This window comes from Yamadazyma tenuis, chromosome 1 (genome assembly GCF_029203305.1).
Source record: "Yamadazyma tenuis chromosome 1, complete sequence".
Taxonomy (NCBI): Eukaryota; Fungi; Ascomycota; class Pichiomycetes; order Serinales; family Debaryomycetaceae; genus Yamadazyma; species Yamadazyma tenuis.
Window position 1 is genome coordinate 1,339,589 of NC_089461.1, and position 23,563 is coordinate 1,363,151.

At 38.6% G+C, this 23,563-nt stretch overlaps 12 protein-coding genes across 12 annotated transcripts; 8 read left to right on the forward strand and 4 right to left on the reverse strand. All coding sequences in view use genetic code 12, as the record gives it.

Moving 5' to 3' along the window:
- Positions 1 to 792: 792 nt before the first annotated feature.
- PSN45_000651 (uncharacterized protein) lies at positions 793 to 1,038 on the forward strand (the record flags this gene model as incomplete). The annotated part of the gene is made up of 1 exon (XM_006688054.2): positions 793 to 1,038. One exon carries the CDS (start codon positions 793 to 795, stop codon positions 1,036 to 1,038), a length of 246 nt encoding a protein of 81 aa, XP_006688117.1.
- A 318-nt stretch (positions 1,039 to 1,356) lies between these two features.
- Positions 1,357 to 2,289, reverse strand: PSN45_000652 (uncharacterized protein; the record flags this gene model as incomplete). The annotated part of the gene is made up of 1 exon (XM_006688822.2): positions 1,357 to 2,289. One exon carries the CDS (start codon positions 2,287 to 2,289, stop codon positions 1,357 to 1,359), a length of 933 nt encoding a protein of 310 aa, XP_006688885.2.
- A 2,897-nt stretch (positions 2,290 to 5,186) lies between these two features.
- On the forward strand, positions 5,187 to 6,101 carry PSN45_000653 (uncharacterized protein; the record flags this gene model as incomplete). Its single annotated transcript, XM_066157498.1, has 1 exon — positions 5,187 to 6,101. One exon carries the CDS (start codon positions 5,187 to 5,189, stop codon positions 6,099 to 6,101), a length of 915 nt encoding a protein of 304 aa, XP_066013595.1.
- A 496-nt stretch (positions 6,102 to 6,597) lies between these two features.
- Positions 6,598 to 7,512, forward strand: PSN45_000654 (uncharacterized protein; the record flags this gene model as incomplete). Its single annotated transcript, XM_006688824.1, has 1 exon — positions 6,598 to 7,512. The coding sequence occupies one exon, from the start codon at positions 6,598 to 6,600 to the stop codon at positions 7,510 to 7,512; it is 915 nt and encodes a 304-aa protein (XP_006688887.1).
- A 163-nt stretch (positions 7,513 to 7,675) lies between these two features.
- Positions 7,676 to 8,758, reverse strand: MTG2 (GTPase of the mitochondrial inner membrane that associates with the large ribosomal subunit; the record flags this gene model as incomplete). Its single annotated transcript, XM_006688056.2, has 1 exon — positions 7,676 to 8,758. One exon carries the CDS (start codon positions 8,756 to 8,758, stop codon positions 7,676 to 7,678), a length of 1,083 nt encoding a protein of 360 aa, XP_006688119.2.
- A 609-nt stretch (positions 8,759 to 9,367) lies between these two features.
- On the forward strand, positions 9,368 to 12,906 carry KIP2 (Kinesin-like protein kip2; the record flags this gene model as incomplete). Its single annotated transcript, XM_006688057.2, has 2 exons — positions 9,368 to 10,706; positions 11,282 to 12,906. The coding sequence occupies 2 exons, from the start codon at positions 9,368 to 9,370 to the stop codon at positions 12,904 to 12,906; spliced, it is 2,964 nt and encodes a 987-aa protein (XP_006688120.2).
- Positions 12,907 to 12,955: 49 nt separating this feature from the next.
- PSN45_000657 (uncharacterized protein) lies at positions 12,956 to 14,038 on the reverse strand (the record flags this gene model as incomplete). The annotated part of the gene is made up of 1 exon (XM_006688060.2): positions 12,956 to 14,038. One exon carries the CDS (start codon positions 14,036 to 14,038, stop codon positions 12,956 to 12,958), a length of 1,083 nt encoding a protein of 360 aa, XP_006688123.1.
- A 499-nt stretch (positions 14,039 to 14,537) lies between these two features.
- Positions 14,538 to 16,523, forward strand: PUS7 (multisubstrate pseudouridine synthase 7; the record flags this gene model as incomplete). Its single annotated transcript, XM_066157499.1, has 1 exon — positions 14,538 to 16,523. The coding sequence occupies one exon, from the start codon at positions 14,538 to 14,540 to the stop codon at positions 16,521 to 16,523; it is 1,986 nt and encodes a 661-aa protein (XP_066013596.1).
- Positions 16,524 to 16,803: 280 nt separating this feature from the next.
- tum1 (sulfurtransferase) lies at positions 16,804 to 17,529 on the forward strand (the record flags this gene model as incomplete). Its single annotated transcript, XM_006688826.2, has 1 exon — positions 16,804 to 17,529. One exon carries the CDS (start codon positions 16,804 to 16,806, stop codon positions 17,527 to 17,529), a length of 726 nt encoding a protein of 241 aa, XP_006688889.2.
- A 43-nt stretch (positions 17,530 to 17,572) lies between these two features.
- Positions 17,573 to 18,982, reverse strand: LIS1 (Lissencephaly-1; the record flags this gene model as incomplete). Its single annotated transcript, XM_006688061.2, has 1 exon — positions 17,573 to 18,982. One exon carries the CDS (start codon positions 18,980 to 18,982, stop codon positions 17,573 to 17,575), a length of 1,410 nt encoding a protein of 469 aa, XP_006688124.2.
- A 1,399-nt stretch (positions 18,983 to 20,381) lies between these two features.
- PSN45_000661 (uncharacterized protein) lies at positions 20,382 to 21,881 on the forward strand (the record flags this gene model as incomplete). The annotated part of the gene is made up of 1 exon (XM_006688828.1): positions 20,382 to 21,881. One exon carries the CDS (start codon positions 20,382 to 20,384, stop codon positions 21,879 to 21,881), a length of 1,500 nt encoding a protein of 499 aa, XP_006688891.1.
- Positions 21,882 to 22,207: 326 nt separating this feature from the next.
- PSN45_000662 (uncharacterized protein) lies at positions 22,208 to 23,482 on the forward strand (the record flags this gene model as incomplete). The annotated part of the gene is made up of 1 exon (XM_006688062.2): positions 22,208 to 23,482. The coding sequence occupies one exon, from the start codon at positions 22,208 to 22,210 to the stop codon at positions 23,480 to 23,482; it is 1,275 nt and encodes a 424-aa protein (XP_006688125.2).
- Between the last annotated feature and the right edge of the window lie 81 nt (positions 23,483 to 23,563).

Genomic DNA, 23,563 nt, shown 5'->3' on the forward strand with positions numbered 1-23,563 from the left:
CTAGAGCGTATATGCATCGTAATATATAACACTTTCAAAACCCAGTTAATAATCTTTGCATTATGTTAGATTAAAGCTATGAGACGAGAGCTACAGTTTTGAGCCGTTATCAATGCCAATACAAAGTAGTCGTCAACAGAGAAAAACAAAGGAAAACAGAAGAAACAATAGAATACAGCGAGCTTTTACTTTTAAGACGATTAAGTAACCACACTTTTCGTTGAGTGCTTGGATTCCAGTTCCCCAGTTTTCGTAAGATACTTGTTCTCTTTTGTTAACTTGGCACGACAAGAATGTAAGATACCCAGTCTTAGATATATACTACTATACTGTTGTGGCTCGATTGTTTTGGCTTACTGTGCTGTAACATTTTTTCTAAACAGTCAAGCTCAGTACAACCTTGCAACCTAGTTGTGATGACGCGCAAGAGATAAGCCAGCGTTCGTCAATATGTTGCATCTATTGTTATAGATACAGTGTAGATGAAGGGCGATAATTTTGAACCTTAATCATTTACTGGTATTAAGAGCATGCTGACTTAGCAACAGCAACGGTGTCTGTAACCATTTGAAAGTAATTCAATAAATGACGTTTTTTCTCGTTGAATTTGAAAATATTTTTTCTACTCCCGAGAACCTGCATGCTCTTAATTGCAAGCACTGTTTATCATATTTCCTTTTTCGAATACATTGCTCAGTAACAAGCATTTTTATTTTTAGCCTCACCGCGAGCCAACTTAATATTTAATCCTTTAAACTTCATCAAGTTTTTTTCTTGTAAGTATCCTTAGTCATGTTATTGGAACCAAGTCCAAATGTTGTACAAGAACACAAATTCTATGAATCCGGTAATATCAAGCACTTGTTACCTCTCATGAACCTCCAAAACTATGAAACTACTGAGATTGAAGAACCTTCAGGGATCAGCATATATGGGTGGGTTTTTTTGATTTTGGTGATTGTTTACATAGCAGTGTTTATGAAAAGAAGAAAATTCACAGAAGCAGAGAGGACTGATAAGGGACATCTAATGGTTTAACTGGAAAATCTTATATGTCATTTCATAGTCTTCACGTCAACATCTTTTTGGTAAGAGAACAACAAGCAAGCACCCTTCATACACATTATTTAATTCCCTGCATGTGCTATGTGGTAATTTTCAGCACCATAATATCCTCTTTTTGCATATTTATCAGCTTTTAGTCATTTCTGGTCATACATTGCCATTCTTTCGTTATTTTACTCGAATTCATAAGTTTATAATATCATTTTCAACTAATATATAATTGTTCTATTTACACTGTAGATATAGCTTATTTAGTCTACCATTTCAAACGTACCCTCTATATATGTCCACTCATATGCTCAACTCAGTCACACGTTTATATAACTCCAAGTCCCACATGTTCCAATCGTACCAGATGATTTGGGGGAAAAAAGTGGCCAAGTGCCACATAGCATGCGAATCAACTACTTTAAGGATAGGTTTAAACTCACAAATCTCAAAAAACATCGAACCAAACATCCACAAGTTGAGTAGAATTGGTAATAAAGGAATATACTTCGATTTAGACAAACTCAAGTAGTTCAATTTCATGAGAATCTTCGTTTCAAATGGTAACAATTGAATGGAATTGGAAAGAATTGGATAGTTGTTGGTATAAATTCGGCTCACTTTCACTGAATGTAAAACCCAAAGTACAAGAGTTATGATTCCGATTACTGAGTGGAAAACAAGGTTATAATTATAGTCCCAATCATGGCTCAATTTTACCAAGTGCAATCCATATATTGTCCCGATAGCAATCTGGAAAGGAAGGAGGTTATTCTTGAACAACTCGAAGTACCTGATAATTATTATGTAGAAGTTGAACAAAATTATCAAAGAAGCTCCAAAGTAATCTAAGGTCTCGGTGATTGGTAAATCTCGTGTATGAAATAACATACTGAATGTCCAACCTACCATTGAAATGGAAAGCAACACTAAATATTGACCATACATGGTTCTCACTGGCCCTGAACTTCTCTTTCTTTGGGGATTTATCTTCCTGAAGTTATGATAATTAATTAAGAAGTTCAATAATGAGAAAACCACTGATGCAACCTCTGTCATTCCGAAGACTCTTTTGAAAGGCCATTTGCCATAAAACTTGACGATCGGAGCACCCTGGGATATTCTAATATCTGTTATGATTTGCTGACACTTGTAATCACAATCAGCGGGACATTGCCACCCAAATAATTGTTTGAATGGGAAGTGTACGTTGTTCTTGGAATCAAAATCTCCCATAGTGTACTTGCTACTAATCGAGGAGATTCTCTTTTGGAGACATAGGTAACTTTTGCATTGATCATTACAATGCATAAACTCCGGAAGCTGATCACCTAAAGAGCATATTATCGGTGTCACAAACAAAAATAGAATAATCAATAGCTTCATCTAGGTGCAATGAATTTTTAATGTGAATCGCGTTTTACAACATAGTGTCAAAAGAGGCCAAGGCTCAAGACGTAAGTGGATAATGTTTGATGGTTACATTGAACCCAGCATGTAGCAGAAATATTCAATGCTAGATGAAGAAAAAGTTGGAATCTTGGAGGACGCAAGACTAAGGGATTTAGCAACCAAGAGATGAATTAACAGGCTTAGGGTAGACCTTAGCTGGGTCGGGTGTAGAGCTAAAGAAGCAAGACTCAATACTTCTGAGCACAGCTTCAAACACATATCACTGCAAAAGCATGAAAATGATATTTTATTAACCATTTATCTTAGATAACGTAAAAAGAATAACAACTTTCCAATTAAATTAAAGCGGTAAAAATACGTTCATCACATATCGAAATGTTGACTTGAGAGTTGACCTTAGTTGGAAATTTGTACCACATTCACTACAGTAACTATTTCTACGGACATTATGCGTCTCTGTCATTGAAATATTTCTTACACATAGCCACATAACCCGAATAAGCAAGGATTAGCCCACTGCTTCACAACGCTGTCTTGCAGCATCACTCAATCTACTGAAGGTCTTGTCTCTCCAGGACTAAGCCAATCGCACGTTCTCTTCCAATTCCAACTCCGTTCGGTTATGAAGTTTAGGTCCGAGTCGCTATCTATTATACCGAAGACGTTCGCATATTCCGTTATAACCAACCCATAATAGTAATATGCATCGTAACACCACTTCAGTTGGGATTCACATCCTTCTAAACTCCCTGAGATGTCGAAGGTGTGCTATATGATGAACCAGAGGACAAATAGTGGTCACTGCCTGATGACAAGCATGTGGGGTACTACATGGGCCAGGCGCACCACCGCTCAAATGGTGTCTCACACCAGGTAAGAATTGATCTCAGTTATAACCTTTGGTAATACACTTGGCGTTCGTTCCATTCAAAAGCGTTAGAATATAAATGAGAGTTATGATCCAACATATTTTCGAATTTTTTAGGGTCCAGATGTTCATTGTTCTTCTTTGCTAGAGCCATCAAGCAATATTCGGTGATCAAAGCTCCAGGTAAAGTAACGACATACACAAATGTTCACAGAACTCTCAGTAATGTGTCCTTTAAAATCTTTTAAGCTTAAGATTTTGTTACCTATTGGCCCGTCGTGTCCCACCTTCGCGTCCCACCTTCGAAACACAATTAACTTTTTATAGATGGTCCTGTTGTTTGGTGTGTCTAGAACGAAAACAAAAACTACTATTTTAGCACAAAAGTAATATCATAAGATGAGAAGTTAGTGTCTCGTACTTGCATATATAGCTGCTTAGATAGCAGCAAAAATTATGGAAACTCCCTTGCAAAATTAGCCCTGCAACAGATTAATCGGACAAAATTGCAGGTTGAGGTATTTGAAGATTTTAAATGAAACCGGGGAAAAAGTCGTACATCCGCGAGCTTATCTATAGACAGACATAGATTCTGAACCGTAACTGGAAAGTCGAACTTAAGTTTGATAAGTAGTCTGTCGTCAAATCACACGACTCAGACAGACATTGTCCCCTGTACTTGAAAGTTTCACCTGTGACTCGTTTGGTACAATCCCACTCTCTGACATCATTGTTTTTGACTACTAACCCGTTTTCTTTAGGTAATAGCCACAGAGAAGGCACATTGAATGAGCAGAAGTTTTCACCAAACGAGGAGGGTCATCTGAAAAATCAAGATATGCCAAAGTAGTGCACTATTTTGTAAAGAGGAGACCCTTAGGATTTCAATGTGATATGATACAATATCCTTGAAAACACTGGTGATAACATATTTGATGATTATTTCAGAGGTGCGACAAAAAGAAAATATACACTAGGGGAATTAGTACAACACGTAGCAACAATTTCTAATGGCAAATTTCCTATCAGGCAAATGCACTTACTGCACAAGGGTCCAATCATCTTATCTTTCTTGATACGGACTTTAACCCAAACAAGCAGTCAGGTCCATGGAGCGCAACTTTCAAGGGGTCTTCAAATTTCAGGATGGTTAATCGTTAATGATCACTTTTCACCCAGATAACCCATGCAAGGAGGCAACGAAGATTTCCAACAGGCTGATCGATTACCCAAGGAACGAATATAGGACTCACAAAGTCATGTCATATCGAATGGAAAAGCTTAAATCAATAATATGTAGTTTGTGCTTTTTTGCAATTACAATAGAGAAAAAACCTAAAGGATGAAGTCATTTCCAGAGTGAAATGCAACCGCCTTTAATAATTGGTGATCAATAATTCGCCCCTTTTTAACCGGTAAGTCCAAATTAGCCAACTTGATTATTTATCCGCTGAAACTGGCTCCTGTCGCTTAGCTGAAATGCACCCAATAGAAGATTCTGCAAAAAATGTAGGCTCAACATAATCCTCAAGAGCCTCACAGCCAGTGGTTGTGCCCGTAAATCACCCCCTCTATAACAGACTAAGAACTCATAACCCGTGTATGGAAATACACAGGATTCTATTGTTGCAACTCAGCATTTATCCAATTAGAAGCCAGCCATAGAGAAAAATCTATGTAGAACTGACCTCAAAAGGCATATTGCCCAATCGGGAGCGGCGTGAGGCGTGCGGCGAAAAAATTTTTTTTGGTCCGGAATTTTTCAATATATAAGCTGAAATATTCGCCCTTCTTTTTTGACGATTTATAAAGACTTATATCTTGTTGTTCGTGGTCAGTACCCTGAAATTTTATGAGTATGTCTAGTTTAAATATGCGGTTGCGCAAAAGTGTTAGGTCCCGGAGATTAACTTACAAATCAGTAGAATTGCAACAGGAAAAACCCCAATTGAAGCAACTAGCGACGAAAAGAAAGCAACCAGAATCTGAATGTTCGTTTAACAAGAGAGCAAAAGTCGTTGAGCGTAACGCCAATGGCACTATTAAAAATGTCGATACCGATAAGATTGATCCAATTGAAAGGTTATTAAGTCTCAATAATCGTTATGATTGTGATTTAAATACTTACTTACAACAAGAGCAAGAGCGAGTTGACGAAGATTCTGATGATTACGATGATAGTGATGAATCTGAAAGTGATGAATACTCAAGTATGAGTAGGAGAACCAGTGAAATTAATGAAGTTTCTCTTAATTTTTCTAAGATTGTTAACGATAATTTACTCAGGTATGAGCCTTTCAATTTCATCAATCAGAACTCTTCATTTGCCATGTTAAACAATCATTCGGTTGCTCAAAATGTCAGCACAAGTGTCAGCAAATCTGAGGTTCCATTCTTCCGACTGGTGAACTTTAACCCTCAACCCAAGCAGAATGTTATTGATGAATTATTGAACTTGGATGATGAAATTGAACAACCAGTCGGCCCTAAAGATCCGATTCAGACTAATACCACGGGTGATATTAATGCTACAACTACCTCTGTATCTGACTCCGAAGAGGAAGAACTTACCACTCCAAAGAACTCTCCTTTGATGACCAACTCAAAGATGTGTTTCAACTACAGACAACATGATCATTTAAACTTGTCAAATTTCAAACCTCAGCCTTCAGATTTGAAGATTCTTAATGAAAACTCAATTTTTTCAGGAAAGCTAAATGAGACAATTGGATCTGGCCGGTTTTTGATCAATGATTTTTTCTTATGATGAATATTATGAACAGTGATGAAGATTTACTGTGATGTGAAATGAGCTTTAATGAATTTATTTAGTTACAATTTAATTTAACCATGCCAAACTTCGAGTACCAGATAATATATGGTGGATTTGGCGATTGTGGGGTGATTTATATAATCTGCTTGTGTATATAGAAATTTTATGTGTTTAATTAATAGCATTCTGCTTAAGGTGTATTTTTTACTCCGTCGTGGGTTGCCGTTTAGTCGAGGGTGTTTTTTTTTGCCATCCCGAACTACGCCTTTTAGCCTTCAAGTAATTTTATTAAAATTCCCAAATTCTGATTGGTCATTAAAATTTGCAACAACCAAAAGTTTCTTCCTCGGAGAATTCCTTTAAGCCAACGTATACTGTCATTACAATATTATTCGGTTACAGGAGATTTCAGGTCGTGTATCAAACGACGATAAGATTTTTGCGGAACTAGATTTATTTTATTGATCAAGTTTCTGTTAGAAACCTCACTATGACTTTCACAGGATTGACGCCTGAGCAGTTGGAGACTTTTGACAGAGAGGGAATGCTTTGCATCCCCGACTTCTTGAATCGAGATGAGATATCCACGTTAATGAAAAGATCACACGAGCTCTTGGAGGACTTTGATGTCACCACTCACCCAAAAACTCAGTTCAAGACTGGGGAAGAGAGCCATATTGGAGATCAATATTTCTTTGACTCTGCTGATAAGATATCTTTTTTCTTTGATGTAGACGCTTTCGATGAAAATGGAAATTTGGCTTTTTCCAAAGAAATGGCCGTCAATAAAATTGGACATGGTTTGCATATTCACGAGAAAGAGTTTCACAAAATAACATTCGACCAAAAGGTCAAGGAAGTTGCTAGATCGTTGAAGTTTGTCGATCCAAGGGTTTTACAAAGCATGGTTATCTTCAAACACCCCGTCAAAGATGCGTCCAATCCTAGAGATAACGAAGTACCTCCACATAATGATGGTACATTTCTATTCACAAAACCTCATACTGCAGTTGGCTTTTGGTTTGCTCTAGAGGATTGTACTGCTGAAAATGGGTGTCTATCTTATAATCCTGGAACTCACAAGACGCATCCTATCAAGAGTAGATTTGTGAAGCTCAATGGAGGGGATGATGGATGTGGGTTTATTCCAGTGGAACATGGGGTCAAAGAAATACCTCCTGACAGACCCGAGGATTATCAATTGGTCAAATGCAAAGCAGGTTCTTTGATATTGATCCATGACGCCGTTCTACATAAATCAGAGAAGAACAAGTCGTCTGCTTCAAGGTTTGCCTATGCGTTTCATATAATAGATGGAACTTCTGAATATGACAATCTTAATTGGTTACAAGTACCTCCCGGGAAGGAAGGGGGTACGGAATTTAGCAGACTTTTTGAAAATTAGGCTTTAATGTATAGTCGTTATTTATTGTAATATGAGAATACTGATGATTCTTACGCCGAACTCAAATTATTGAGGAAAGCAGGACCAACAAAGACCAAGTGGAATGAGAAATAGGAGGAAATATCAACCACTTGGGTACCAAGGTACTTAATGTAATTGGGGTTTAGGCAATTTGGCTCATTAAGGCTATGCATTTTTCGATATTTTGATTCTGAGGAGCACATACTGGTACTATGTTCCAGACCTCTCCCTCAATATTGAGATGGGTTTCGATGTACTCTTTAAACTTCGTGTATGTTTTATTATTGTCATTGAGATCTGCTTTGGTTGCAATTATTAATTTCCTTTTGTTCTTTAATTTGGTCTCCCCAAGCTCTTCAATCAAAATCCGGAGATCTTCAATAGGGCTCTTCTCTAATGATACAACAAAAACCAACCCCTTACACCTTTCAATGTGTCTCAAGAAGTCAAGACCCATCCCTTTATTTTCGGAAGCCCCTTTAATGATACCAGGGATATCAGCAACTGTGAATGGGTCCTTATCAATAGTCGTATAAATAGTTCCAATAGTTGGTTGCAAAGTAGTAAATTCCCAATGACCAACTCTTGGACGAGCTCTGGATATACTTCTAAGTAAGCTAGATTTCCCAGCATTAGGTAAACCCACCAATCCTAAATCTGCGATCAATTTCAACTCCAATAAGAAGAATTGGACATTACCATCTCTCCCTTTCTTAGCAAAACGAGGGTTTCTGACATCTTTTGTTAAAAAATTCATATTCCCCATTCCACCTCGTCCACCCTTGAGCAAAAGTATTGGTTTATCCGTAACATCATCCAAGTCCATACCCAATATTGGAAAATAGTCTTCTGTGAGCTCTTCATTGATTATTTCTTGATCGTATCCTTGAACAGTTTCGTCTAGTTTGACAAAAAAATCTCTTTCCTTGAAATATTCTTCATCATGCTCACTGAAGAGCCAGCCTTCTCCTGGTTTGAAAGAGTTTCTGAAGAATTGAATGTACTGTCCCAGGTAACTAGTTAATATTTCAAGCCAAGTTGATTGCTTATTTGTGGTTTTAAACAGTTCTCGAAGAACAAGAGGATCAGGAATCCACCTAAGAGTTGTACCCTTTGGCACTTCTATCAATACATCTTCACCTCTTTTGCCATCCAATTGGGACCCTTTTCCAGGCTGGCCTCCCTTAGCAACATATGTTCTTCTTATTCTATGTAGAGAACCCATAGTTTCAACAACTTTTAGGTACACATTTCCACCGCTTCCACCGTCTCCACCATCAGGAGGCCCCAGGGGCTGATTAGCATCTCTGAAGAAAGAAATAGCTCCATTACCCCCTTTACCACTGGAAACACGTATCACCTTCAAATCTTGAAATGCTTTTCGTTCCACTTTTTGGGCTCTTTTAATGCTTTTCTCACCCATTATGGCATTCATAGACTGATGAGTATTCCCAAAGAAATAGTCCGAGAGCTTGACTAGCGTTCTACCAAACCCAAAATCATCTTCTCCTAGTTGCCTGAATAGAAATCTGTTATTCTCATCTAGATCAATCACCTGTAATGGTATATCGTTTATCTCGTTGACAACATCTTCCTCATTTTTGATAATAAAAGACAGTGTGGGTAAGGATGGTGACTCTTGTTTGACAGATATCTCCTCAAGCCATGAGTGGTTGTTCCTCAAAGGCCGCCTTGTGTGAAACCCGCACCCAAAAGTTTTGCTGAAGGACTTCAACATATTATTGACTAGGATGGTCAGATTGAATTTTCTGCGAAGATCATCGAGGAAGCACATCGTAAAAAATCCTTCTCTCATACTACCCCATCTAACTTAATGTCCACATTTCATGAATTAGGAGTTGCTGACTGGTTATGTGAATCTCTTAATTCCATGAAGATTCATAAGCCAACATCTATTCAAGCAGCCTGTATTCCAGAGGTTTTGAAAGGAAAAGATTGCATTGGGGGTGCCAAAACAGGTAGTGGTAAAACGATTGCATTCGGTTTACCCATGTTGCACAAATGGTCAGAAGATCCTTTTGGTGTATACGGGTTGGTTTTGACCCCGACTAGGGAGTTGGCTCTTCAAATAGCTGAACAGTTTTCGGCGGTAGGCTCATCTATGAATATTAGGGTCAAGGTCATCGTAGGAGGTGAAGACATGATTGAGCAGGCATTGGCGATCCAAAAAAAACCACATTTCATCATTGCAACCCCTGGTAGATTGGCAGACCACATTTTGAATAGTGGAGAAGATACTATCAATGGGTTAAGGCGGATCAAGTTTTTAGTTCTTGATGAAGCAGATCGGTTGTTAAGCAATAGTTTTGGAAAAGATTTAGACAGAATCTTTAACGTTCTCCCCGACTCAAAAAAAAGACAAACACTATTGTTCACGGCGACTGTTACGGATGCAGTGAGGTCCTTAAAAGATAAGAATGATAAGGTGTTTGTTCATGAAATTGAAAGTGTTGATAAATTCATTATCCCATCTACATTATCATTATACTATATCTTTGTTCCATCCTATGTCAAAGAAGCATATTTAAATGAAGTCCTTAATCTTGATATTTATAAGGACAAGGTGGGTATCATATTTGTAAATCGGACCAAAACTGCAGAAATGTTAAGAAGAATGTTAAGAAAATTAGAATTCAGAGTGACCTCTCTACATTCAGAAATGCCCCAAACTGAGAGAGTTAATTCCATTCAAAGATTCAAAGCAAATGCTGCTAAAATTCTAATAGCTACTGATGTAGCATCCAGAGGATTGGATATCCCCAATGTTGAATTTGTTATTAACTTTGACATTCCTGCTGACCCTGATGATTTTGTTCATAGAGTTGGTAGAACTGCCAGAGCTGGTAAGAAGGGAGATTCTATTACTGTTGTGGGCGAGAAAGATATTGAAAGAGTATTGGCGATTGAAGAGAGAATCAACGATAAACTCAAACTTCTCGAGGATATTTCTGATAACAAACTCATCAAGGATTCATTGAAATCCACCAGTGATGCCAAACGAGAGAGCTTAATAGAGATGGAAAATGAAAACTTTGGTGAAAGAAGACAGATTAACAAACGAAAGCATATAGAAAGAGAAAATGAGAACTCCAAAGTAATGAAGAAGAGGAACAAACCGAAGACATTGAAGAGTGTCAAACACAAGTCCACCAGTTCATAGACATATTGTACATTAATAGGTTGAAACTCGTAGTGCATGTTCTTCAATGAGACAGTCGTCTACAAGTCGCACCTTTTTGTTTAGAAAAAACACTTGTTGACTTTTTGATAAGCTCGTTAATTTCGCTAAACAAGTCGGAAGGTGCAACCAAACATAACAACATGTCGTATTCAAGAACCCCGTCACGATCTAGATCGTCTTTGGGAAATTATCCAAATTCTAATTCCCCTGCCATTAGTTCATCTACGTTGGCGGCTTCTCAGAATCAAACTCCAAAGACACGCGTGAGCGTAACCGATTTAAGACGACCTCCTTCCTCCAGATCAAATAGACCTGCATCACCAAGAATGTCATTCGCTGGAGGTCCTCTGCTGTCATTAAACAGATCTCGTTCTTCATCGTCTATGGGGATGAGGAGCAGACCCACAACGCCATCCTTCATTAAGCCAGACCCATATACTGGTTCCATTTCTGTATCTATAAGGCCCAATCCATACAGCGTTGATTACCAGAATCGAAGTCTGTGGTTTATCGACGAACCGTCGAACACAATTATAAACAATGAAGATACTTCTGAATTCACCTTCGACAATGTGTTTCGTCCTGATACTTCTGTTACCAACAGACATGTTTACAACAAAGCCTGCGCTCCTTTGGTGCACAAATTTCTTCACGAAGGTTACAATAGTACTGTTTTTGCATATGGTATGACAGGGTCTGGAAAGACATTCTCCATGAGAGGAAGGGATCAAGATCCTGGGTTTGTCAAATTGGCAATTGATGAAATATTTGATAGAATTGAAAATGATGTGAGCAGTAAAAAGTTTACTGTTAGTATCACTTATTTGGAAATTTATAACGAAAAGATCATAGATTTGTTGAACTCAGGTCCTCCTATTTCTAGCGACTTGAAGATAAGAGATGATCCCGTTTACGGTAACAAAATCATAGGAATAACTAATCCTGTAATCAAGTCTAGAGATCAGATTCTTCAATACATCAAGAGGGGTGACAATAACAGAAAAACGAGCGAAACAGACTACAATGCCAGGTCTTCAAGATCTCATGCTATCCTTCAAATAAAGCTAAATACAGTTGATCTAACCTCAGGTATGGAAACGAATGCGACACTTTCATTGTGTGATTTGGCAGGTTCAGAAAGAGGCACTTCTAGTAGCGAACGCCGAAAGGAAGGGTCTTTTATCAACAAGTCCTTGTTAGCGTTGTCCACCGTTATTAACAAACTATCTATTTCTTCAAACACAGGAAATCTTACCGATCATGTACCTTATAGAGACTCCAAGTTAACTAGGCTCTTACAACCAGCGTTATCTGGATCATCTTTGGTACTGATATTATGTACCATTCATATGGGCTCATCTGGAATGAGTAGTAAGTTTGTTGATAACCAATTTGTGGCAGAGACGTACAATACATTGAGATTTGCAGCACGAGCTAAAGACGTTGTTATCAACGTACAAAAGAATAAATCTACATTGATCGGTGAAGGAGATTCTGCCAGATTAGTCGAAGAACTTAGAAGAACTGTTGAGATACAAAGTAATGAAATCTTTATGCTCAGAAACAGTGATAACCCAAACGCCATGCAAGTTGATGATCAACCTTCCAACCACAGGACTACTGAACTAGAAATTGAGAATAAGGTCTTGTATGAAAAGCTAGAGCATTTGACTCGTCTCACAGATTTACAAAAGACAGAAACTGTGATTTTGAAGAATGATTCTTTGAATGATTTATTGGGTTCTGACCTTGACAATAATTCTTCTCAAATTATGATTGCCAATGTGGAGGAATTTTACAAACGAGTGAATCATGAAATTGATGAATACAGAGCCTATATAAGACACCTTGAACAAAGATTGAAATCTGCTTATCAAGAAACCGCTTCTAATCAAGAACCCAAAAGGTTTCATGGTCTTAGCGAAAGACAATTGGATGCGCTTTTGAAGGAACAGGAAGAAGAAATAATGCATTTGAAAGAGGTTGTTAAGGATAAAGACCACTTCATCAAGAGCTTGACCAAAACCTCGAAATTAAGGCGATTAGTTGATTCAGACTTTGTCAATACGCCAGAAAAATCGAAAAATCTGCATATAGACAAAGAGAACAATGAGGTTAGAGAATATAGCATCGATAGGAAGAATGGGGAGAGTATGAATTTTGTAGTATAGCTAATCATGATATAGAAATATAGTAATGAAATAATGCGGTGACTTTCGTTTAAAGAGTAAGACAAGGTTTCTCGCAGGTATCTTTTCCATAATGCAACACCCAACCTGAGTATTTGAAGTTGAGCATAGTTCCAGCAATTTGCCATTGTCTCATAATGTTGATAGCAGTTCTCACATCATCAAAAGAAACCCTGAACGAGAGGGATCCGGAGATAAGAGGCGTGAATTCAACGATGTTACCCATTGGAGCTAAGTCTGCAATCACATTCTTGATGTTAAAGTTAGGAGAAAAATTCACGCTTTGGTTGGGAAAATGAGAGTGATTCTCTGTCCTTTTCAGTATTTTGGGAGTTCCTTTGGTGAACAATAAGGTTCTCCTAGCACCTTTAGAAATTTGGTCCAATAATTTTTTTTCAATTGAAGGATGAAATGAACTAATATCTTCTGTATTTCTCTCGCTTGCCCATTCCACTTGAAGAGGGTTTCCATTGTAACAAAAGAGTCCAGTCTGTGAATATTCAAAGAACTTTTGTGCTTCTTTTGGGAAAATAAAATAAAGCTCCAACAGCGGCGACTGACTGTCATCTTTGAAAACAGCTCTTTCCAATGAACCACCACTAATTCTTGTTAAAATTGCACCACAAGATGATTTTGGGATCATACCTTTGACAACAAGTATTCTTTTGGAATCCAACAGCTCGCTGCAAGCAGACTTATGGGTTTTTGACATTAGGTTTTGGTTGGAATTAGTTAGTCTTGGGACCTCCTTCAGCCCCCTTTGAGGCCTAAAAACACTGAAATTTCTAGAAGTTGAACTAAATGCCAGACTTGATTTATTAGAATCCATGTAGAAGTCTCTGTGGTTACTGGTTTCAAGATTTTGATTCATTTCAAACTCGACATGATTAGGCTTTTGAGACAACATCTCTTCAACACTTGGAGTAGGAGAGTTGTTCCATGGGTTAAAAAACTTGGAGCTCATCTTAGCAATCTTTCTTAAGCCAGTAGAACTTTGGAAATGGTAAGACTGGTCTTTCAAAAGACTGTTAAGTGAGTGAACTCTGGTGCTCCTAAAGGTGGAGATCCCTGCATCTTTAGGTAAAGGATAACCAAAAGCAATGTCTGGGAGCATATCTAGCGATAGTGTCTAACTTAGATGAACACTTTAATAAAATTGAAGTTCCAGGGATAAAAAAATAGAATGTTGTACAAAGAAGAATTTGGATGCAAATTTGTGGATCTAAGACGTTTTGAGACGAGATCAAATACAGGAGAAACTCAGTTTTGACCATACAAAGAACAGGAGTGAAAAGCTTCTCATTTTGAAACAGTATTTGGAGACCAAATCAAAGCATATCTGAGATCACTCTATCACAGTGGAATTCAAGCCCTTGTGTTTAACTTTCAACAAGTTACTCAATTTCCTCATCTATATCTTGCGATGAGACTCAAAATGCGAAACTAACCAAAATTTTCAAGAGTTGATGAGATACTTTCATAATTAACTAGTTATCCTAGCGAATAGATTTACACGACACTTCAAGGACATCTCTAAATTGAATATAATGGAATCAGAAAGTGTATTGAAAAGGACTGGTGATTCTCTAGACTCAGGAGACTCCTCGAAAAGGATGAAGACAGTCTCGGAAGAGGTAAAGACTTTAAAAGAAGCAGATGTTGCTATCACTCAGTTCATTAACACCGCCCCTAACCATGGGTTCATTGGGTTATTGAAACAACGATATTCTGACTTCTTGGTCAATGAGGTCGACCTTAGTGGCAATGTCGTCCATTTGCTAGATGAAGGAATTGATCTTGGGAAGTCTAAGAAAGAAAGACAAATTGAGAGGAGACAGAAGGAGAGAGCCGAATTACAAGGAAAGTCAGAGGAAGAAATTGAGCAAATCAAAGAGCAGAAAAAATTAGAAGCTGACAAAGAACCCAAATATGAATTAACCGAAGAGAATCGTGTTAATTTACTTAACCTCATAACTGAACAAGAATTGAAAAATATTGAAGAATTATTTTCAAATGGAGGTAATACTGAAACTGAAACCAAATTTCCAGATAAAGCCACACGTACTAGATTACATCAATTGTTGCGTACCTCATTCCAAGGTAAATTAGATACGGTGACTTCTCCAGAGAATGCTTTTAGAATAGCTCTTGAAAAGAACTCAAGTGGACCAAAAAGATACCCACAAGAGAGCATTAACCATGTTGATGAAAATGGGGTTATTAACTACGGGTTGGGTCCATTCAAAAATTATCTCCATTTCACCGTTTACAAAGAGAACAGAGAAACCATGGAGGTTGCTTCAACAATTGCCAAATTCTTGCGCTTACCTGCAAAAAGTATAAGGTTCTCAGGTACTAAAGATAGAAGGGGAGTTACTTGCCAGAAGTTTGCTATTAATAAAGGAAAAGTTGTGAGAGTTTCCCAATTGAACAAAGGACTTAAAAATGTTGTGTTTGGTGGATTTTCATATGAAGACAACAACTTGAACTTAGGAGATTTGAAGGGAAATGAATTCTTAATTACTATTAGAGATGTGAAACCGATCGATGAAACGCAAGATTTGGGTCAGATAATTGACTCGGGATTTGAAACTTTGAAGAGCAAGGGATTCATCAATTATTATGGTATGCAAAGGTTTGGAACTTTTTCAACCTCCACTCACACTTACGGAGTGAAGCTCCTCAAAGGAGACTGGAAAGGTGCCGCTGAGTTGCTATTAGCCGAGCAAGATATATCAGCGCCAGATTCAAAAGAAGCAAGAAGAATTTGGGCGGAAACTTCAAATCCTTCTTTAGCACTCAAGATGATGCCTTCTCGATTTACAGCGGAGCACTCTATCTTAAAGACTTTAGCATCTGAAAAGTTAAACGAAGACGGAGAATATGGGGATCAATCATACTTCAAGAGTATCATGGCAATTCCAAGAAACTTAAGGATCATGTATGTTCACGCTTATCAGTCATATATCTGGAACCATGTTGCATCCAAAAGAATGGAGTTATTTGGTCAAAATGTGGTGGAAGGTGACTTGGTTATTGCAGAAAATGAACCGGTCAAGACTGAGGTTGATGAAAACGGTGAAGTTTTCAAAGAAGATGTGGCTGAAAATAACTTTACGAGAGCTAGACCCTTGACTAAAGCAGATATTGATAGCGGCAAATACTCCATATATGATGTGGTGTTACCTATGCCAGGATTTGATATTGTTTATCCAACAAACAAGCAATTAGAACAAGTGTATGTTGAAGAAATGGGAAAAGAGGGACTTGATCCTTTTAGCATGTCTAGGAGAGTGAGAGAATTTTCGTTGTCAGGGTCTTACAGAAACTTGATTTGCAAACCCAGTAATGTTGAATACAAAATTGTCAAATACAAGGAAGACGCTGAGCCATTAGTTAGGACTGATCTTGAATTATTGAGAGCCAAGAAGAATGGAGATAGTCTCGAAAGATATATCAATCATGAGGAGGGGGATAAAACTGCCATAGTCCTCAAGATGCAATTGGGAGTTAGCTCTTATGCCACAATGGCATTGAGGGAATTTATGAAGGCCGATACCTCCAGACTTGGAGATACTTTAAATGTTAAGATTCAGTAGATTTAGTTAATCCCTTATGTTGCGAAAAAACTACCAAAAATTTGTCATCCTTAAATGTATAATGGTTAGGGTTAAAATTATCAATACACAAGCTTTTAAGGACTTGGTTAAAACAGGTCGTCCATCATTCAGAGTTGTTCCAGTTGATGCAACTTGGTACATGCCGAACATTCCTGCCAATGGGAAGCTCCAATTCTTAAATGAAGAACGTCTTCCAAACGCAGCATTCTTTGATCTCGACGAAGTTTGTTTACCAAGCTCCAAGACGCCATATCCACATATGTTAGCCGACTATGATACGTTAAACCGTAACTTGAATAACTTAGGGTTAAACAGAACCGACAAGTTGGTATTCTATGACAAGTCGGGGATCTTTTCAAGTCCTAGAGCTGCTTGGAATATGATTCTTGCAGGTCACAAGCAAGTTTTCTTACTTGACCATTTCAAAGATTACAAGGCTCTGGGAGCACCACTTGACACAGAGGAAATTGCATTCACAGCAACAGATGCACTTGAAGCTTCATTGGAATACGACATAATTGAAGAAGAAGAATATGACCAGAACTACCAAAAACAGGTTATCGAATATGAAGAACTATTTGATTTAGTCAAAAGCGGCCAATTGGGATCAAAATATATAACATTTGATGCTCGTGCCACGCCAAGATTTACTGGTGAAGCCCCAGAGCCTAGAGAGGGCCTATCATCTGGGCACATACCTTCCAGCTTATCTTTACCATTTAACAAAGTTCTAACTGAGAATGGCAATTATAAATCGAAACAAGAGATTCTTGATTTATTTAAAACAGAGTTCAATTTGGACCTTACTAAGCCATTGGAAGGAAAAGAAGGAATTATTGTAATGTGCGGAACCGGTGTTACTGCGGTAATCTTAAGGCTTGCCATTGAGTCAGTAGCTGAGTCTAAAATTCCAATCAGAGTTTATGATGGAAGTTGGACCGAATGGGCTCAACGAGCACCATCTGAGTTCATTGAAAAAGTTTGATATTTAGTCAATATATATTACACTGAAATAATCATTGATATGATCATCTCCACAACCGTACAGTGTTGTCAACACTAGCACTAACAAACACACATCTCATTTTACTCTCAATATACTTGAGTAATTTTTCTGGGTCATTTATAGAATTCAAGATATCGTCTGTTTCGAAACTTGCAAAGTCGATTGCAGTCACGAATCCTTCGTGTCCTTTCAACGTGTGAATGCATTTGACTTTTCCTTCCTCTTTGAGTGGTTCAAGATCCCATACCTTGATAGTCTTATCATCGCTACAACTGAATATAAATCTTCCATTTGGATGTACGGAAACAGCTTTTACCCATGATGTATGTCCAGAAAAACTATCCAATAACCATCCCTGAGAGTTATTCATCGTAGTAGCTGTTGGCGATCTATGAGGATGGATTGTTGGAGGAGGTAAAAGCCATAACTTAACAGAATTATCACGTCCACACGAAACACAGTACTTGAATCCCAACATGGTAGTATAAATATCGTCTTTGACGAGCCTGCTAGGCATAGTATGGAACCTAGAACCATTTTCATCTAGGAATTGGTCTATGAATCTATTTGAATGTAAGGGTAAAAACTTCACATCCTCCACCACATGTCCATGTCCAATTAACAAAGACAATCCCATTCCAGACTCTGCATGAGACAACCTAATAGATTGGTCATTAGAGCATGTTAATAAGAAGTCGCCAAAGCCAGAAGTAACTGAAGCATCAGAGTTTGACCCATCTGGCTTAGAGTTCAAACAAATAGTATCCAAATTTCGTACCCAGTCGCTATGACCCATGAAGCTCTTCGTAAAATGACCATTTATCACGTCCCAAGACTTAATATACCGATCTCTTGATACAGAATAAAGGAATCTTGGGTTAGAGCTTGAGAATGCCAAAGATGACACAGTATGTTCATGGCCCATTAGGTTTCGTAGCTGCTTATAGGATGATCCACTCCAGACCTTTATAGACAAATCGGAAGAACATGAAGCAAACACATATTCAGGTGTCGAATTATCATTTATATCTATAGGTTTCTTGCTCCATACTACCTTATTCACATTTCGAGTGTGTGCTTTTATAATTTTTTCAGGTATTGTATCATCCACAACCAAGTTCCACACTATGATCGTTCCATCAGAGCATCCACAAACAATCAATGGCAAGCAAGGATGAAGAGCAACCGTATCCACTTGCTGGTTAGAATGAGACTTGAAAACTTGCAGAACAGTCGAAGGAAGCCAATTTATCTTATCAGTGTTTTTTGTAAAGAATTCCGGTTGGGATTCGGTAATTGACTTCATATTGTTTATATCATTCTGCATATCCATTATACGTTTCTGGAGTCTCAACACCGTTGACCATTTCTTCTCCAAGTAATTAGGAATGATGTCGTTGATAGAATTGTCATCTACTTGCAAGACTTTCATTAGGGATTGTAGTAGCCTGGGATCTCCATCCTCTGCTAATAGTGGCTGAATATATTGTATTATGGCTTTGTGCAACTCCTCCTTTTGTTTGGAGGTTAGGATCAGTAAATTGGACATTATATCTCTCTCATCTGTGCAGTGTAACAAAAATAAATATCACTTCGCGGTAGATTATCTCAACTTCTCGATAAACTACTGGAATATAGAGAATAAAAGCAAAATACCATGAGTAGTCCGAGGATCATCAGGTTGAAGCCGTAGTCACATGATGCTACTATATAATATTCTTGCTGAACCACCCACCTGCTAATCTGAATATCAGACCCCTTTGTGTTTCATTATCGTATTGCAACTAATTCAGAATGGCTTCAAGAATCTTTTGAATTACTCGACCCAATACTAAAATTTTCACCTTTAGAAGAGTGAAGATTTCATGTTATTTGGAATTCACGCAATTGATTATTGGATCCGAATGGGAGTGTTCTATAATGATGGCTTACTCATAAAGTGTTCTTATTAAAGCGGCCATCCGGGATATTTATGAGACTTACACCAACTGCTTTCGTAGCCACAACTACGAGCATGAAAGAAGTGGTTTACCTTATCATGGATATTACCAATGAAGGTTTCGATGACTGATTGCCGCTTTGGACATGTCATCCTTTAAAGTGAAAAGACTACGATAGCGGAGGCTCTACCGGTTCGTCAAAATGGACATTCTCTGTTAAAAACTGGTGAACGTACTGTTGCCAGATAGGCGTGCTGCTCTATTCTTGGAAGATAACATATTCAACGGATCCATCTGGCAACAAGATACAATAAACCCCAATTATAGGGGGTTTGACACCCGTACTTCTCCAATAGACTTGCAAGCAATATTGTTTCTCATAGATAATATATTAGGACCACTGATTGGATTTGGGGACAATAGAAGTGCCCAGAAATTTCCATATAGACTATTTGATTAGATTTGCTAAAATGCCATGGGGGAGCCCGATTACCATATCTCAAGTTTTAGTTTTTGACCAATAATGTTAGTTTTGTCAAAGAGAATGTCACAAAAGAACAACGCGCAATGGGCTTATAGTAAATCTCAAGGTCAATCTATTGTTCACGAGAGCTACCATACAAGAAATACCATCAGGAACCTTTGATACCCTTTTTGATCCAAGCCGCTAATGTATAGTCCTTGAGATACACCAAATGCCTTACTTTACGAGCTAATCTGCCAAGGGGCTTTCCTAATTAGGTCAGATTATCCGAGTTTTATTGTAGGTGTTTGCAGCCTTTGGATACGCACCTGCCGTTATCGTTGATCGTGTTGATAAGCCATTTTGGTTGATAGTCATCGCTATATATACCTGGCAATTCCGAAAGATCTGGATCAAGTAAGATTATCATGATAGGAAATAGTGGTTTGGCCTCCGCCAAATTACTTTGGGCCAAAAGAGCTGAAGAAGATCCAAATGCTGCTTTTGATAAGGCTGAGATTGTTTACTGTCTTTTCTGTGCCATGGCAGTTTTTTTGATTACCCCGGGAATTGGTCTCTTCTATTCCGGTGCTTTAAAACGTAAAAATGTTGTTCAAGTGTTATTTCAAACTTATATGGTGACATCGGTTGTCACCATCGTATGGTATTTACTTGGTTACTCCCTTGCTGCTTCTCCAACATCAACCTCGGTAATTATTGGAGATTTGGCTCACGCAGCTTTAAGACAGAATGATGCTTATGGTCTTTATGAAGGAGCCACCATTCCTTCAATAGTTAACTTCTGTTTCAACACATATTTCCCTGTGGCTACCGTACAGATTTTCTTGGGGTCTATTGGTGAACGTGGACGGGTTTTACCAAGTTTAATAATTGGTATTGTCTTCACAATTATTGTATACTGCCCTCAAGCTTACTGGGTATGGGGGGCCAATGGTTGGCTTTATACCATGGGTGAATTAGACTTCGCTGGTGGAGGTCCAGTCCATGTATCTTCTGGTGTCGCGTCTTTGGTGTACTCATGGTACCTTGGTCCAAGAGAACAACCTGGAAAACGAACTGGAAGGATTCCGTCCTTTAGAGGATACTCTTCTATGTCTTCAGTGATTGGGGTGACTTTGATTTGGGCTGCTTGGCTTTGTTTCAACTCGGGAACCTTATTGGCAGTGAATATTCGTACTGGATATATTTTTGCGAACACCATGATTGCGTCTGCTTTTGGGTGTGTGACTTATGTGGCAGTAGACTCCATGATTACCGGAAAATACTCAATGGATGCTGCGTGTGAAGGTGTAATTGTGGGATTAGTCAATATCACACCCTCCTGTGGTTACTACTGGCCTTGGGCAGCAGCAGTTACTTCTATTATTGATGCTGTAGCATGTCGTTTGCTTATTGGATTCAACAAGTGGACTGGTATTGACGACTATTCCAAATCTTGGGTGGTACATGGAGTAGGTGGAATAATTGGTGGTACCTTGGTTGGAATCTTTGGAAGTTCTGGTGTAGCAGCCTTAGATGGAGTCACAGTAATTGAAGGAGGCTGGGTCGATGGAAACTTTAGACAGTTAGGTATTCAAATAGCTGCTTGGGTTTCGATTACAGCCTGGACCGGTATCTTTACATTGATAACGTGTTTTTTGGTTGACCATATACCTGGTTTGAAGTTGCGGGCAACAGCAGAAGCAGAAGAGATGGGTATGGATTTATATGAGATGGCAGAAACTTTGGATGAATTTGGTAATGATTACGAAACCTTTTTCATCCAGTATGCTAGTAAATTGCGTCAAATGGCTGATCATCTTGAAAAGCATGGAGGTGTTGTGGAGGTCCTTGATGGCTCATCTACACGGTTCTCGGCCCGCAATTCCCACCTGTCTATTCAAATGGAAGTAGATCAGAAGGTGTAGATAAGCCACGCGCCTGTTTAGTTTAATGTACTGTACTGAGAGAAGACTTCTGATAAGGATTCCTTTTCCGCTTTCGATGGATGACTTTTTTCTTGGCTTCGAGGCCGCGCAATGGTGAGTATCACTAGCGCAAGATAACAGAACAATGAGAGAAAAGGGGTTGGCCGTGTCATGTGAGAAGTCGCCCGTGCCGTCGTCTGTCTACAGGTCTCTTTCTTACATATCAAATGAACACAGGTTTGCATTTACAATTTTTTGGCCAAAACACGTCAAGCCACCGTCTTCAACTTTTGAACGCGCAAAAATATTTGCAACCACAATCACAAATGTATAGACCAAATCTGTGGATTGCATTCACAGCTGTCATTGTAGCAGTCTGGTGCCTTTACATTTCCCAGACTCAAAATAGAACTCCACACAACAATTTGATTGCATCCTCAGTTTTCAACAAGATTGTTCAATGTACAGATCTTTTGGATGGGGTTTATTGTTTGATTGAGAACAAGCGTAGTCTCAAGGCTGAAATTCAGTTAGATTCCCCCCAAGCTCAAGCCCAATGGGAAACGTGCCTTGATATAATTGGAAATACGAGTGACATCAACTTGCTTCTTAACATCCAGTCGTGCTATCATACCTCCGTGTTGCTGGATAAATCTTCTTCCCCCTCAATCCTGGCCTTTGCGGTGATCATATCCGTGATCCTCCAAATTCTTGTGGGTGCTCATGTGATCTTCGATGTTCTAGCTTCCCAAAAGAATGCCAACGATCAGGGTCAAGCCATAACTGCCGTATCTAGACGGGTTGACAAATGTAACGAAGAAATTGAAAGTTTATCCTCAACCACAAAACAGCTTCAAACCGACCAATACAGTAACGTTAGAAACATACAGGGCCGACTCACTAAAGGTGGAGACATACGTCAAGATATTGATATTCTAAAGCAATCATATGTGTTACTTGCAGCTGATGTTAACAATATTAAGGTTGCCTTCTTGGCCAATGTGGGCAGCCGCGTGTATGACGAATGCACCAATGAGAACTTGGACGACTGGAGAAGGGATCAGGACCGGGATCGGAGCTTAGAATACCTTCAAAATACAAAGTTGCAATCTGCAACTCCGCTCCCCGAAAACTCCCCAAAGTTCTACTTTGTTCCTGACTGTTCCCCACACCCTCAAGGTTCAAAAGATGTGCTTGTTCCCGATCTTAATTCCACTATACAAAACAAAGAAAACCAGCCACATTATAATTCCGGAATAAAGAGCAATGGGGAGGTGAAAGAGAAGAATCATACTCATCCTAAGTTACCCCACGGCGTTGATAAGGTCAATTTTGATATTCTCACACCAGAAGGTCGTGAGACTCTTAAAACTTTTATTGAAAACAAGAGCCAAGTGAACCAGAAAATCCGGTACCGTGACTTAGCATACTTTAAAAATGGCCAAAGGTTGAAGAGAATTATGGTCCCTAATAGAGGCTGGGTTTCAGGCAGTAAATTACAAAAAGAAGGAGAAAAATATGGATCTGACAGTTATGTATTGGGCACGACTGCACATTGGATTCCCCAGAACAAAAATTTCACAAGCGTTGAGGAGGAATAAATGTTGTGTGCGAACGGAACCATAAAAGCACTACCTTATTTTTAACTAGATAATCAAGGGTTTTGGCCTCTCTCTAGACCA